This window comes from Phalacrocorax aristotelis, chromosome 2, assembly GCF_949628215.1.
Source record: "Phalacrocorax aristotelis chromosome 2, bGulAri2.1, whole genome shotgun sequence".
In the NCBI taxonomy this organism is placed as follows: Eukaryota; Metazoa; Chordata; class Aves; order Suliformes; family Phalacrocoracidae; genus Phalacrocorax; species Phalacrocorax aristotelis.
Window position 1 is genome coordinate 24,301,592 of NC_134277.1, and position 17,156 is coordinate 24,318,747.

General features: G+C 37.6%; 1 protein-coding gene across 1 annotated transcript in view; it reads left to right on the forward strand.

Annotated features, from left to right (window-relative positions):
- ADAM22 (ADAM metallopeptidase domain 22) overlaps positions 1-17,156 on the forward strand; it is a 136,620-nt gene that overhangs the window by 15,537 nt on the left and 103,927 nt on the right. The window contains 1 exon segment of the mRNA XM_075082779.1: positions 1,839-1,915. Within this exon segment, the coding sequence (XP_074938880.1) occupies positions 1,839-1,915 (77 nt within the window).

Consider the following 17,156-nt stretch of genomic DNA (forward strand, 5'->3'; position numbering starts at 1 on the left):
TTTCTTTTTTAAGCTTTTTTGGCTAGAAAGTAGACTTTTAATACTGATGGTAACTAACTACTGAAATTATTTACCCAGATAAGGTAAACTCTGTGTTGTATTCAGTTAGTTGGTCAAAGATTATACATTTGTTCAAAAGGGATGCTTTAAAATCATCCAGAAATTACAAGAACCATTTAGCGAAGATGCGGCTTATGTTACGAAGCAGGTTAGATGTAATGGGGATAGATGAAAGGATATCTGTCATCTACTGAGAGGCCTTCTAAGAAGCTTTCCAGTTAATACTTCATCCTTCTAAACTGTAATGTAAATATCTGGAATTTCTCGTCATGCAATTTTGCATGCATGTTCACTGCAGTGGTACAGCTAGGCATTTTTATAGAGGGCACTCAGCCTGAGCATCCTCTAATAAGAGAAGCTGTCTTGACTTTTGTTTTTTTTTTTTTTTTTTTTACAGGAATCAACTCTCTGTAAATATGTATTCATGGTTGTCTTTTTTTATTTATTAATACTCATGCTTATATATATAGACATAAAAAGAGAATTCTGCTGTAGGGCAACTAAAAATGTAATAAACAAAAAAGTCATGACCCCTTCAACTTTCTGTTTCTTTGTTGCTGTTTTTTTCCAAGGAAACTGGTATTCTCAACTCTTCTGGATTTAATGCCTATTGAAAGCCTGCCAGTAGTTTTAGAGAGTGAATTTGATGATTCACGTTATCCCATCCTGCACTGTGTTTCCCAGAGTTTTCAATAAATCATTTGTTAGAATTGTACTATCCTGTATTGTATTTCTTTAGAGAAGTGTAATTTAGACTGGTTCTTCAGTGTTTCCTCTTAGATTCCTCTGTCTACATGCTTCAAATCTTAATGTGCAGATTTCAATGGAAAGAAAATAAGAACAAAGTTGAAACTGCTCCAAATTGTCTGAAAGTAGCTTATCTTATTAGTTAGTTAAATAACATGGCAGTTCCATTTCTTGGGAGTTTTCAAGTCTAGAAACAACTGTTGCGTTTCCATTGGATAGCTGAGCATTTTTTTCCACTACTACTAGAATAAATATTCTATTTCTGGCAGATTGTGAGTTACAAAGTATACCCATATTTGTTCTGTATAGGACTGAATGAAAGGAATTAATTCAGGGAAAATATATGGCAAAGAGAGAAAGAGAAAGAAAAGAAACAAAAGAGATGTTTCTCTAGCACCCATTTTTCTTTGGTTTTAGTGACTGCTTAAGGGTGTTGGAGTTTTGGGAGCCCTTTGGAAGAGATGGGTTACGGGGTGGTGAATCAGAGCTTTGCAGAAAATGCAACTAATCTGATTTTAGCCTGTTGCTATTGCCTCACTATATGAGCTTAAATGAGAGTCTGTCTGATTGAACAGTTTCAGGTAATGTTGGTGAGATTTGTGAGTGTATCCCAGTCTGACCAAACCGGTAATGTCTCAGCTATTCTCCAGCAGTCTGTGTCCAGAGTCAGGTTAAGGAGTAAATAACACATTAGCTGGGGGAAGTTTTCTGCTTGTGTTTGCTCAGAGTTTTGCTCAGATGGAAGAAAAGAGCTGTTTCCTGTGGTGTGGATGGGTTAAGATGGGGGGTTACTAAGGCAGAGCCTCCCAGTCACAGTTGTGTTGTTGGGTGGGAATTCTTGAATAATCCTCATAGAGTCAGGAAACAGATCTCTTATTCATTATCATAGACTGCTTTGTCCATTTCCATGCAATTTTTTTTGTTAATGGCATATTGTTAATTAGTAAATATATTTACTTCATATGTTCACAAACCTGTACGATATGTTTTGTTGTAGCTGAATACTAATTCCAGTCTTTTCGATATTGCAGTCTACCCACATTGCTCGAGCCAGCTTCCAGGTTGATGCTTTTGGATCATCTTTCATCCTAGATGTGGCACTAAACCAGTAAGTAATGATTGTATCTTCCTATACATTTGTACAAGACCTGGAGCCAATGAAATATAATTTTTCAGTGGAGGCTTCAGAGGCTGTATTATAGCACAAATGCTGTTTCTAGGTATTGCGTTCATCTGTATTAGTGTATTTTAAGTTCTTCCATTATTTTCTCAAGTACCGTTGTAGGCTTTGATATTCCCATTGTTACTACTTAGTAGCTGTTGCAGTGTAACTAATGTTTTAGAGTTACAATTTCATTTGCCATCTTTCAGTTTACCATAAAGGCAAATTAATATACTCATGCGGAGCCTCCTTGGATATTAAAAGATGGAGTTGCTGAAAACTAGTAGCTGTTAGCATTTTAATAACCAAGTGTAAAGTACTGGAGCTAGAGCAATTACACCACAGCTAATCCTCAAAAAAGAATGAGATGGATAGTTGGGAATGAAGTTTCTCTGGATGCATTTACAGTTGTTTGGGAACAGAGGAGCATTATGAGGCAGTAGCACACTGTGAACTTCAGACTATGAGGAAAGATTGAACAATAGTAAACTTAAAGTGAAATCTGGTATGTGTCTTTCAGTAATGAGTTTTTGAAGTAGCTTTTTAGCACAGCTGTTTTGAAATAGGAGTTGCTTTGCTTTTCTGCTCTGAAGTGAAAAGAGAGTAAATAATATAGTAAATAGAAATGCTTTGTTAAGTAATTCAGCTCCTAATAATCGAACACAATGTTGCGTGGTTTGGTGTAAGAGGCAAATTGCTCAGTTGCTACATGTTTTTCTGCTACAAAGACGAACTGTTCATGTTGCAATGGAAGTCACTCAAATTTTGGATTTTTTTCACTTTTAAACACATTTTAAACAGTGGCAATTTATGTGCACTGACATGGGTTAAAAAACTCATGTGAATCCTTGCTGGTTACAGATGGCAGAGACACTGCACTGCTGGAAAGTGAGGGAAGCAGGCTGGTTTAGAAGTATGATTGTGTAACAATGCATTTTAAAAGGGTTCTAGAGGAAGAATTTCCTGCTTAAAAGCACCGAGTCCACAACATTGAAGTGTTTGTTGGAAATAGCAGTTTTGTATACATATTTGTACCTTACTGAGAGTAGGTTGCACAAACCTGATTTTATCTTGGGTGACAGATTAATGGTGTGGCCACAGTTAGTTTCAGAAAGGTCAGGATTTTCCTTGTAGTATGAATTTCTGGTCATCTTAATAAAAGTAAACACATTTACTAATGGTATATGAAAAGGCAAGTTAAGGATGCGATTTTTATGGACTTCAACAGTTCTCTGTAGGTGGACTTTTTGTTTACGCACATGTACATATACATATAACCACAGACACACAAACACTTATGTTTAAAATTTGATTTGTTTTGAGATGGATCCTATTTTTATGTCATTTTTATGTTGCCTTTAATGATATTAGACCAGTATTTGTATCAGTACGCCTGTCAAAATATGTCCTTACTGTTCTTAAGAGTGAATAAAACTTAAATATGAACTTTTCCTGAGGAACTATGCTTTTCATGATGTGAAAAAAATCCTATCACAGGCTGTGCAAAATGCAAACAAGAAGGCTGCAAGGAAATTAAGATGTTTGGCTTCCATAATCATATTTAAATCAACATTTAAACTGCTTCTGAAAAGCGTTTGTAGATCATCAGATAAAAAGAGGGCCAAGTATACCGGAGCAACATTTAAAATGTATTATTAATTATTTTTCCTGTTGAACAAATCTATTCAGAAGGCTGTATTTATTTTTATTCTCTTCTAATTTTTACTCTCCGTATTATACTCTGTGTGTATTTTCTAAGGTTCCTTAGAAAAAAAGCACTGATTTTTCTGAGGAGTGGTTTGCAAATTTAGTCCACAGTAGCTTTATAACTGAAAAGTAGTTGAATGCTTGAAAGGAACAAGGTTCAAGATTTTAGTTTTCCTCTGGAAAAAATATCAGCTTAGTATTTATAACTGAACTTCTGCTAATATCAAAAGAATGCTGAAGCAGGCCTCTGTGGTAAAATTAGCTCTTATGCATACTACACATTTGAGGAATGTTAAAGGAAGTATGGGGGACAGAGAGGGGAAAAAATAATTTAAATAATTTAATATACATAGTATATTAATAAAATAATAATAAATAAATAAATAAATAAAATAAATAAAATAATTTAAAATACATAGGTTGTCAGAAAAGGTGCATGTCCTTGTCAGTCTCCTTTCTTACAGTCTCCCTGTTGTTTAAAGGTTGGTGTGTACGGCTCACACATCTGAATATATCTAAGCATCATCTCTAGTTTCAATGTCAGTAGTGGACAGTCACGGTTAAAGTGTTCATTCTTCTGTATGGTTCCCCAATTTATGGATGGAAAAATTTCGAAATTAAATCTATAGTAGCAAACAGAGGTCTTTAAAAAAAAAATCAGAAATTAAAATATACCCCTGCCCCCTAAAGTCTCTCTGCAAATAGATTTTCTTCATTTGCTGCATTCTTTGTGGGCATTATTTTCTCTATTCTCTTTAAATCCATCTTTTTATCTGACAAGCGGTTTCTGTTTCCTCCACTGCATTTGCCTGTGCTTTGTTTTACATCCTTCTGTTATGTACCCATTTGCATTTTGTATTCTGTTGTGTTTGTATATTTTCCATCTCTTTTCTTACTTGGTTCACCAAAGAGTCACAGATTTCTTTCTTTTTCTGTCAGGAATCATTGTCCCCTCTGCTGTTATGACAGATACCACACAACTTTCTTGTTTTTCTTGCAACCTTTTTCTTGACAACTTTTTGTACGCTGACAGTTGAGGCTGGCAGAAATGTTCATGGTCTCCTACTTGTCTCTCTTTCCCCCACTGCCTGATACCCTCTGTTTTATCTCTTCACCAAAGGAAATGTAACCTAGCACCTCACAACCCAGGCTGAATCTGGGTGTTAGTTGAAGCAACTTTCCTTTCCTAGTCCCCTTCTCTTCCACCTCTCACAAGAGCAGCCTGTCACCAAAGGCTGATCTCTGCAATGAAACATGCTGGGAAGGTAAAGGAGGTGGGCAGGGAAATCAAAAAGCAGAGCTTACACTGACATTTCAGACATGAGGAAGACTGAGGCCCAGGATGGGATGTTTTTCCAGTCCTGGATGCGAGAGGAAGGAAAAATAATCTTCTAGCTGACATTGCAGTGTGGCGGTTTAATTTAACACTGAAATCCACATGCTTTCTTCTTGCTCATTTTGGATCTCAACCAGTTTTGAATGTGATGTTCGTATTAAATGGAGATATGAGATACACTGAAACATTACCTTGAATGATAATAAAAACAAATAATAAAAATCTGCTATAATTACAATGTAGTTTACTTTTTTTGGTGGTGGTATTTTCTCCACACACATTGCCATTCTTCCTTTTTTCCCCTGAGTTGCCATAGTGTCTCTACCATAAGCTTTTTTTAAGGTACAGTGTTTCTTTTTGAATTTTTTTTGCCTTTTCAACTGGCTGAAGTGTTTACAAAGGAGCTTTCAGATCAAGTCAGCTGTATTTTTAAAAGGTTCAATCCCTTAGGCAAAGGTTAGAGATGCATTAGTTGTGTCGGTGTGTTTATGAATCCATTGCCTCGGTATCGTTATGCGTTCAGAACTGCATCTAATGGAGCTGTTTTCTGTGGCCGTCTTTGTTAACGCTGCCTTCAGCATTAGCAAGCCTGAGTCCTGACCGCTGGGCCACGCAGGTGTGTGCTGCTCGCAGCCACCCCTCCTTCAGCACGCGTCCATCTCTGGCCATCAACCCAGAACTGTGCAGGAGTTGCATAGCAATCTAGTGGGCTTATTTATTCTTTTTAATTCCTTCCCCTTGAAATTTTGAATACTGTGATAGCATCTGTGGCTCAGCAAATGGCTATTTCTTTTTTCATGCAGAATATTTCTTCTTAAATGTAGTCATGTGACCATTTACACTCTCATCTTGGGTTGTAATTGCACAATTAAACAGCAGAGCTCGCCAGGAAACGGGGCATGCTTCCAAAAGCCTCTTTGAGGCCCTTTTGGTCCTGTGGACTATGTGGATCTGTCTGAGGGGGTCTGGGCCGGGGTGTGTCCATCTGCTTGTGAAGAAGCAGAGACCTAATGGCAGAATGGGCCAAAGCAAGCTGCGATCATGGAGTTGGATTGGGAAAGAGCACGCTGCAAGTTTGCTAATCAGAAAAACTGTAGTATCTGTGCTTGTCTGGAGTGTGGGCAGGCCCTGGCACAGGGTGACAACCCCAGGTTTGCTTCGTGGTAACCATGAGTGGCAAGAAAGATGATCATGGTCCTTTCTTGCTGCAGCATCATCCTTCTTACAAGGGCTCTGGCGTCTCCTGTCATGGAGACGGGCAGAGAATGTTTCTAGAGCTTGGGTCTTATGAGCACTTACAAGGTGCGGGGTGCACCCAGCTGCTCTGCCAAGGGTACTTGTGGCCTTCAGAAAGCTCCCTGGAGTGTCTGGCTACCTGCACGTGCTCCAGCTCCTCATGCTACAACAAGGAGAAAGGTCCTCCCCGATCTTGACTTTTTTTTGTAAGAGTGAACACATCCATAGCATAAGATCGTGTGGTTTGTGGCGTTAGGGAAACACGCTGAAGAGTCATGAGAATAACTCGGGATTTCAAGCTTATGTTCAGCACTTCAGGATGGCTGTGTCCTTCCAACTGACACTCAGTCACTAGGATGGAGGGATCAAGCGTAATCATCACCTGCTTTCTTTTCTTGCAAAACAAATTTAATTCCGGTGGCCCATGTGTGGAAAATAATCTATAAAGAAGTAGCCAGCTGGGCAAGATGTGTTCACTGTTTAGGAAGCTCACACGTCTTCTGTTCCCATTGAGCGCCTGACTGTGTCCCAGGAGTACCAACACTGTGTATAAATTGATAGTCATGATCAACGACATTCAGAAGGCTAAAAGATTTTATATGAGGCAATTTTTATAAACTCTGCATTAATTCTCTTCTCTATGTGGAAAACAAATGCCCTTTTCTCTTAGTTTATCAAAAAGTAGGCAAATCAATAAGCTTCTTCAGAAAATATTGATAGGTATTTTGTATATTTCAGACTTGACTTAAATTATTTCTGGTCAGTGATACTGAAAAGTTCCTGGCATTCCAGGAATTAATTATTTTGCTGTACCACTGAATGGTTTTTGCAGCTTCTGCTCAGAATGATACAGACATTCCTCATGCCTTGTGGGGAAATTTAAGAGTGTCCTTTAACTAGAGTTTTACAAACCTTACAGAATCCGATTGTAAACTTCATTAAAAAAACCCCTGAAAACAGAAGCAAAATAAAAGGCAGCTTGACAGACAAGTGCCAGCTTTTTCATGAGACAAACTGCTGAAACCTTGCCTGTAATTTCTCTTGGCAAATGGTCTCCAACACTAATATCAATGTGTCATGTAAGCTGTAAGTGGAAAACATATTCCTAAATTTGCTCTAAATTGTAAACATTTGGCTGTGTGGAATTCAGAAGGATTAGCTTCCTGACGTGGTTTAAAAAATGCAGTTACACTGTTTCTGACTATTATAATTTCTGGTAAGTCTTTCTCCTGCATTGCCCCCATGAGTCTTGCCCTCCTGGCCAGCCGCAGGACAGGCATGCGGTTGAGGGGCTCAACATGATGTGACGTGACCTGCTGGGTTGTGCTGCTGGGTGCAAGAGGACCCATCTGCTGTTTCTGCTCTGAAAGTACTCCATGCTTTTCGAGCTCAGTTACTCTTGTAATGACTTCTGGTAACTGGATGTGGTAAGTGATGGTCAGATCAAACCTGAGGAGCAGCTCTTCCTTTAAGCTGTTTTGAGTCTCCCTAAAGTTCAAGTCAATCCCTTATTAGTTATTTTATTAAATGCCTTGGTTGCACATAGTCCCAATTGTTCTCACTAGCAACTGAAATTTTTTGTGATCAAGGGAATTCAAGCTCCATTCACTTTTCTTATTCATGCCCTGTGCATGCAGCCTGAGGAATCCCACTTGGGTACAATCACGTTTTGGTAATTGATTCTTACTTTAAATAATACCTTTTTTTTTGCACCATACGAGAGTCCTCTGAAAATGTAATTGTAATATTTAGTACCGATATACAGGTAGCATAATATAAACTGGGTTCAGGTCTTCTGAACAAGGTACTAAATAATGTTTTGCACTATTTTTGAATTATTTGTTAAGTGATATTTATCATGTGCTCTGTGATCAGAACCCCAGCTGACCCAACAGACCCAAAAGTAAGACAAGAATTCAGAGTTTTGCTAGGCTGTCAGTAAACATATACTGAGGCTAGAGAGGATGCCTGGGGTTATGCAGATAGACCTGTGTAGCATCATCACTAAGGGTTCTTGCCTTTTGTGTTTGGTTTTTTTTTTTTTTTCAGTTTTGCATTGAAGAGGTGTGGGAATGAAGAATTTGCCAAAATATAAATTGTTTGAATAGTTAATTACTCTCACTGATAGAAGTTTGGATGTTAGTTTTAGACTGAAAAGCCTTGTAGCATGGAGTTTTCCTCCCACCTTGGTACGTATAGCATATCAACCTTCTTTTTGTTATAGAATAGGTTGAGTTCCTGGATCTTTGATAAAGTGGCATCTTTTAAGTCCTTTAATAATTTCTGTGCCTTTTTGCCGACCTCCCCAGTTTATCAGTATTCTTGCTGAATTGTAGGCTTAGTACTGCATTTTGGCAGTGTCACACGTAAAGGTAGCACAGCTTTCCCATTTCTGATTGATACACCTCTTCACATAGTTCCCAAGATTTTCCCAAGATTATTTTTCTTTCTTTTATTTTTTAAAAATTTTCTTCTTCCAAGCTTAAAATTGTCTGGTTAGTAAATATGAACTATGTTTTTTGATCTTATTATATCATCACTGTTACTATTATTTATAATCCTGTACAAGAAAAATATCAGGCTATTTTGTCAAGAAAAATTTTCCATAAACCTACGTTGATTATCAATAAGTTTATTACCTTCCTTTAATTTGTTTTGTATAATGTTCCGTTATGCTTAAGACTTCTTTTGGAAAGGGAAATTGCTTTTGATAACTCCATTAGGTTCTATTTTTTAATATTGTATTTTAGTTTTAGGTTAACAAGTCTGTGTTATGATTATTCCTCTATTATTGGCAATAGATTTTATTGTTGGTTTAATACCAGCTGGTAAAGGCTGTTGAAATCAACACAAGTTTGCTACTGACTTCAGTTGGATGGGGATATGGAAAGTTTAAGTGATGTCTGTGAAATGCTTGTAAGTGCTTAATTGGCATTCAGGTTAAAATAAGAATAAAAATGGAATTTGTTTCATTCATCTATTATTTCCAGGTGTGTCACTCTAAGGTAGTTCTAATCACCTGCAAGAGAATTCCCTTATGTTTCTGAAACCTCACTTAAAGCTCAGTGGTTTGTGATTTCTAAGAAAAATAGCATTTGAAAACATGTGTATATATATATATCTATATATGCACAAAATCTGTGCATCCCCTCATCAGATACTTTCCTAGCCCATTAAAAAGAGTTTCTGAAAAGGTCAGCCTTTTGTTTTCCTCTCAATGGATGTGATAAAGAATATTGTACTGCTTTTAGATAGTTGCATTCATTGAAAGCAATATTTGTTGGTTTATAGTAATTAAAACATATGGGATTATTAGCACTGAGTAAATTGCCTTTCCATGGTCTGATTTTTTTTTGACACAAAAATAATTACAGAAAATGTATTACTGTGTACTTCTGTGTGTGTAGGAAGAAAAAGGTTATTCTGGAGAGATATTATAATTTTATTACTCTAATGTTTTTCTTTCTTGATGATACTCCTTAGATCATGAGATCGCTTAGGAGCTATATATCTTACACACACGTACACAGAGATACCTCATACGTATGGATCAATCATGTGCTACATTTAGCATCTTCTTTGATGTAAAATGGCTTAAATTAGGGAAAGAATCAAATAGCTTAGCATGTTTCAGTGCCTATGAATTTATCTTCTAAGTGCTGAGTGTCTCCAAGTGGCATTAACTTTAACAATCAGATGACCTCTAGCCATTACGGCTTTGAGCAACCTGGTCTAGTGGAAGGTGTCTAGTGGAAGCCTATGGTAGGAGGGTTGGAACTAGACGATCTTTAAGGTCACTTCCAACCAAAGCATTTATGATTTTAAAAGAAAAATGAACTGTATTTTTGATTTAGCCTTTACAAAGTGACTGTGATAGTCAAAGTGTAATTTCTGGATTTACTGTTGAAATGGAATTATATCCTCATATGCTAACATTACCTTGGGCACCAGAGTTTTTTACCTGAATGTTTGGATTGTATATAATTACTGCCACTTCTGTAAATAATATAAAACAAACCATTGATGTTTCCAACTATTTAACAGCTGGAATAAGGTTTGTGTTTATAAAAGCAAGCAACAGCTGTGCAAGTTGGTCTAATAAAAGTTATCTTTTCTTATTTACTTTCTGTCACTTAGATTCTCAGACCACTGGCTACAACACTACTACTGTCATACGAATTGTTACATATAAATACTAGTCAGAGTAAGACATGTGAAGAGGATAGTAAACAGAAAAATGCATGAACTGGAATGTGAATAGCAGGTGTTTTCTATGCTGTGATTTATAAGGCATCTCCCCCGTGAGTCAGCAGCCTTCCTGCTGATACAGTTCCATTCATATGCCTCTCCCTGTGTTGTCCAGCCTCTCTGCCCTGTTTTTTATTTTCTCCTTGAGAACTCCTTTGGCATCGTGACCTTCTGTATGTGTGCATTAAAAATAGCACTTACAGAATCAGAAGAAGTGCTGCAGGCCTTTTAGCTTGGGGCTCAAATACTTTCCTCAGCTAAGCAGTGAAACGGATTGGAATCCCCTTTTCTAGACAAGGAGTCAAGTGATGCATGGAGCTAGGATGGAGAATGTGAACAGTAGAAATTATTAGGCTTTCCAGGGGCTGAATAACCATCAGTGTACAAACTCCATGTCTTTAATTCCACAAGATCTTTACGTGAGGAATAGGCTAGTCAGCCCTCTTCTACTCAGGATAGTGATTCTACTTAAGAAATGTGTTTCTGGTCCAGAGACTTGAAGCAACAGTCAGTATTAAAACAGTATGTTGTTAGCATATAGAAATCTTACCTGGCCAATAACAGTGCACACAAACTCTGTTGTATCAAAGCAATGGACTCGTTTGCTTTCTTTGTGGTACCTATTGCAGAGATAAGATGCTACCTCTGAAGTCTCTGTGGTTGTGTGAGGTTTATGTAGCATTTTTAATGCATTTTGCTAGTAGGAATCAAGATGGATGTGCTCAAGTTCCCTTGCTCAGTGGCTGGAAACAGGCTTCTTTTGACAGACTTCGTTTATGGTGCATAGTCCTTAATGTAGTTGTTTTCATTCACTTGGGACCAGCTAGCAGGTAAAACCTCATTTACTGACAGTTGTGTCATGATAGTTACTGCAGAAAGTTTGTTTCCTTGAAGAAAACCACAAACAAAACGAATTCTGCACTTTTCATTTGAAAAGCTTCACACATGTTGCTCTGATTCTCTTCCAGGCTGTATTAGCATGGGAAGTGCACGCAGTATAATGACCCCTCCCTATGGAGAGACTTCTTTCCTCATCCAAAATATGCACTAAAATCAGGTTTCCAAATCCTGGAGCACTGATTAGCAAATGCAAATCTGGTAGTAAACTGCTGATCCTACCCGTGGCTGCCTTTGCCTTTTGTCAGGGGTGCTGTGGCAAGGGAGCCACAGGTGCCGCTTGGGGTTTGTGTCCCATCCCACTGGTACCCCACGGCACCCTGAGCTGAGTCAGGCTCATTGCCTTTTGTCAGATGGTGTCCCCCACGGAGGATGTTTCTGAATTGTAGACAGGCATGTTAAAAGTTATTTTTGATAGACAAGTATCCTACTGGTAAACCTTTCACTTCTTGCATATAACCCAAAGGTACTCTCATTGTGTTGATGTGCTGTAGATCAGGATTGGCTTGGCTAGAACCTGATCCTCTCTCAGTTCAAACAGCTGGACGCTTTTGATAACTTTCCATGCCTTTGGACTTTCCAGTCTGTGATTCTCTGTTAGTGTGATGCTTTTGTAATACCCCATCTAAGTCCCTGTTTTTTTCAATTATGTGATAATCAAATTTACCTTTTAAATAATCTTCTGATTTGAACAGAACTCAGTATGTCTCTAAAATCCTTCAAATACCTAATTGCTTCCTATTTAGTTTTAGTCCTTTATTGTCCAAGTTCCATTATGAAAGAGTAGTAGATGAATCAAACAATGAAAGATACCTTATACTGTTCAGCAAATAGGGGATTAAAATCTGTGTTTTATGGAAACATGGAACAATTTCCATTGCGCTAATATATTAAGAAGTTGTTTAATGAAATGTACCATCAGATAATTCTAACAGAAAAACTGAGCCGTGTTTTATGGTACACTATTGAAAAGAACTTTTTTTTTTTTTTAATCCCTTTTCTGTTTCCTTTCAAGTGTTTTAACCAGGAAGTATAGAATCTGCTTGCATTACAATAAAATACAAATAATCCATGTAGGCCAGAAAAGATCCCTTTAACAACTGACGAAGGACTGATAATAACATAAGAACATGATAATAGTTTTATTTCTATAAAAAGATAAATGACAAAACAGTGTTAGCGGGTATTTATCATGTGTCCTCATTCTGTTCCATTTACTTTATTTCTACCATCCCAAAGGAAATGAAATGCTGTCATTTGGTGTGATACACAGTGAGATGAAGGAGAAGAATCATCTTGTACTTTTATTAAAGATGACCTACAAAGAGATATTTCTTCTAAATTGGGCTTTTGCCCTTTTTTGAGATGTAAAAGGTCAATTGAAAAAAAAATGAGTTTTGCACTTTATCTTTCTTCCCTCCTTTCCCCAAAGAAGTAAAACCACTTAAAATCCAGCTTTTTAATAGCCAGAATTATTTTTATTCAGTGTTGTTTACCTCATATCAGATCTCCTTGTTCTTGACGAGAAGTCTATTGGGCAGGGTATACATGTACAGGAAGAGTTACAAATGTACATGATGTACTCACCCCCTAAAGTAAAACCCCTCCTGACGACATACTGAAGATTGGCCTAAGTAGCAAGGATATGAGATTTGCCTCAGAAAGACAAAACTAAAGCATTCATGTCCAAAGGGCATGAGAGGTTTTAAGCCCTGGTTACACGTTATCAAATATATCATAGTGACAGTTCTGAGACTCTAAATCATTGTAGAGATTGCTTAATATATAATTTTAAAAGAAAATAAAATCACCCTGTCTTTCTGAAGATTGTGAATTTTTGGAATCCACTGTTCTGCCTAAGCCAGCCAGCCAAAAAAGTACATCTTAAAGATTTTCCCTCTACAAATCAGTTTCGTTAGAGCAAAATTGTGCTTTTTCTCATTGTAAATGCGGTACTTACTGTGGCATCCATTCAACCTTACTTTCACGGAGACAGCCTTGGTGGCGACAGTAGAATTGTAAGTGTCTTTCTGCTTATTATTGCTCTTACAATGAATCATACTTTCCATTTGGTCTGTCAAATTTTGATAGTAGTCAATGAAGTTATGCTGAGAGAAAAGGATGAAAAAACTGAGCTTGATGTAATGTTTCTATAACGAAGTTACAGTTTTCGGAGCAGAGAGGTAAGAAAATTCATATATCTTTATTTCCTAAAAACGCAGCTATATCTAAGTATCACTGAAGGGGCAAAGAACTTTTTGCTATGTTGGCATGTGTTTTAGCATCACCTCTGTTTTTACTTCATTGTAAGAAGCAAAGGAATTCTCCCGCTGACTAGAGAGACGGGAATCCATCCAAAGGTGTCAAACTATCAATACATTTCTGCCTATGTATAGTGGCCAATTTGATTACAGAGGAAACTTCCTAGAAATTAGTCAAGGAGTAAATTTGGTTTATTGTACTTCACTCCAGTAAGTTGCTGATCAGTAAGTGGAAATCGCAGAACATGAAGCTACAGAGAAACTGCAAGTTCAAGCTGAATATAATACTGTAGAGACACTGCCAAGTCTAGCTAAAGAGATTAATACAAATACATTTCCAGTGTTAATGAAAAATGGTGGCTGGAGCTTTTCACTTACATATGCACAGCCTTTGCTTTGGTACAAAGTTAAAGGGTTTCTTTTGTCTTTCTCCTTTTGCAAGAATTGTTAAATCTTACATTACAATGTATTTTCTGGGTGAGCTTGCTGATCTTTAGCCTGTACTTATCCATAATCATTCTTTGATCTTCACTTCTTTTTTAGTATAAGAGGATGTATTTCTCTTTGGTCGTTTGCCAGAACATCACTGCTAATGGATTTCTAGTGTGCTAGAAATTTTACAATAGAAACAGATATACTAATGTTCCGATGGCCTGCAAATATATGATGTGTTGCCACTTGAATTAGGCAGTTACTTTGCACTCGTGCTTTGCTCTTCTCTTTGCCCATCTCCTTAGATAGACTGTGGGAATTCAAAAGATGCAATTCATCACTTCTTATTGAATGTGTTTATTTTTCATATTTGGTGGTATAACTAGGATAATTTTGCAGCTGGCAGTCTGAAAGACTATGAGCTGATACTAATGAATTTCTGCCATTCCCTTGATGACCAGGTTCTTGCATGTAGTTTTATGGGTTTTGAGCTGTGAAGGTCATTTGAGTTCACCGTCATTTCAGTCCTGCTCCATCTGGACAGCAGAAATGAAGCACTTCAGGCCCAAGTGTACAGGTTTGCTGGCTGATGCTATTTCTGCCCTTCCCAGCACAATCTGATTTAAGTTAGCCTGGTAAGGTCTTAACCGTGTTTGAATGTAGACCGTCAGGCACTAAGTGTTGGGTTTCCTATGGTCAGTTGCCACTTGTGACTAATAATTCCTCCTTCATTTATCCCACGCGCTCACAGCTGATCGTTTCACAGATATAAAAACTGGAATGTGACCTGTGGGTTCATCTGAAGAGGAAAAGATGAACCTTTCTTTATGATTATGCTTCTAACACATGATTGAACATTTCAGGTTGAGGCCCTGCATGGCTTACCGCAAAAAGCTTGACAGATAAAGTTACTGGTGTCAGATTTCAAGGGCAGAGTACAGAAGAGGGTTTGTGGTAGATGCCTGAAAAAAACCAGATGATGCTGAGGTAGGGAGGGGTGGTGTCATTTTAATCTTTTGCAATATTGAGGCCAACAGAAATATGGTGAGTTAATAAACTTGCTTTACTAATAGTATACCTTTTGGGTTTGGGGCTGCATTATCTCAGTGCTCAGGCACTTACTGTAATCTTCCCACTGATCTGATCTTCCTGAGGGGCTGAAGTATCTTCCTGCAGACTGAATACAAATTGGTACTGAGATATATTCCTCTTCTTCCCTACCTGAGGAGTGTTGAACCACTTCAACAATTTTTTGCTCTTGCCCAGTGATCTACAAATACTTTGCTGTTCGTCTTTGCTGGGGTGAGAAGGGAATATTCAGAATAAGAAGAGAGCATGACCCACATCCATGCCTTTTTCCTGTAGATGCAGGTAGGATTGTCCCCGCTGCCCAGCCTTTCATCACTGCAGAAGCAGATGTGAAGTTGGGCTAGAAAGGGATGGATTAGATAGACATTAGAGAGTTGTCAGGTGCACAGCAGCACAAAACTAGTGTCCTGGAGACCTCCTTTGTACTGGCACCCAGCGACTTTGGTATCATGTATGTTCAAAATCGAGATATTGCCTGTAACAGGGGTGGGAACAGCGGGGAAGAAAGTCCGTGTGCCTTTAATTTTATTTAGTCTTTAGAATTGCTTAATTTTTCTGTTACACTTTAAAAATTAATTTGCATTTTCAGAACTCGTTTCAAGAAATCCAAGTTCCCTTGCAGGTACATACTAGCATATAGCATAAAAGAGTCTTATCTGTAATAATAAAGTTTCCGATAATGCAGTGCTTAATATCCCTATGCCTGTGCAGGGCTGAATGCTGTGTGATAAGTCATGTGCTTTAAAACCAGATTTCACTGAGGCATCATTGCATTTCTTCCTAAGTGACCTCTTAACATTTTAAGTGTAACTTTTTTTCGTTGTAAACTTGCTCAGACTCTTATTCCTGGATGGATGCATCATTAAAATATAGTAATAAGAGTTTATCATTAACTGTTCAAAAAGTTTTATTTCCTATTCCTCCTTCCTTAAAATCTCACACAAACATTCAGTAAAATGGGGTTTTCATGTAAGTACAAACAAGGGAGAAAACTTCACTTAATGTTTCCTTAGGCTGCAGCGCAAATTAATTTTGAGGGATTCCAAGCACTCTCTGCTTGCATTGACTTTTTGGACTTTGTATAGAAATGGTTTACAATCAAAGAAAAAAAAAAAAGTAAAGCAAAACTTAGGTAGTCTATTGTTATATATTTATTTCCATATCATTGTGGTAGCCTTCATGTTGGCCCATGCTCTAATTCCAATGCATTAGACCAGTACAGTTCCATTATTAGCTAATTGTATAATTCAGTTGGAAATAAGGAGAGGCTGTCAGAGAATCCAGAGAAATGTGTATTATCTGACAGTTCTTCCCAAATGGCACAATGAATTGTATTAGTAACTTTAGTAACTTCCTCTGTGTTTTTTTGATAAATGTGCATACACACACATGCATATACATGTACACACATACACGCACGGAGGAGTATTTCTGCCCTCCCTCTCTCTTTATAGGTAGGCCTGCATTTAAGACTGAGTAATTCTTTCAGGGCTTCTGTTTGTAATAGCAGCAGGAAAAGGCTGTTATTTACAACAAAATTGTCTAGACATTGTCTGAGCGTGCAGACAACAGAGCAATGTAGGTAATGCAAATTCTGGACTTGGCTTCTCATATGGGGAATATCCTTGAACACCTACCTACCTCCTATCAGGATTCTTTTGAATTTCCTGCCTTCTGTTTCTGTCCTGCCCTCCACCCCAAATGAGCAGACTGAACAAGAGGCGTTTTTGTGCTTCAGAGGGGTGAGATCTGTACTACTTTTATTTCTTTTTCAGATAAATTTTAAAAGAATGGTTGCTTTTTCTCGAAGCAAATACTCTGCTTGAGTTTTGGTTTCAGTTCTTCCACCTTGATAATCACCTAGATAATTCCTGAGAACAACTCACATTTCTCGTGAAATGAACATGAGAGAAAAACAAAGCAATTACTGCTTGGTCCTTGCAAAGCCTGTCATAAGAAAGAAATTGGCGTTAACTACATT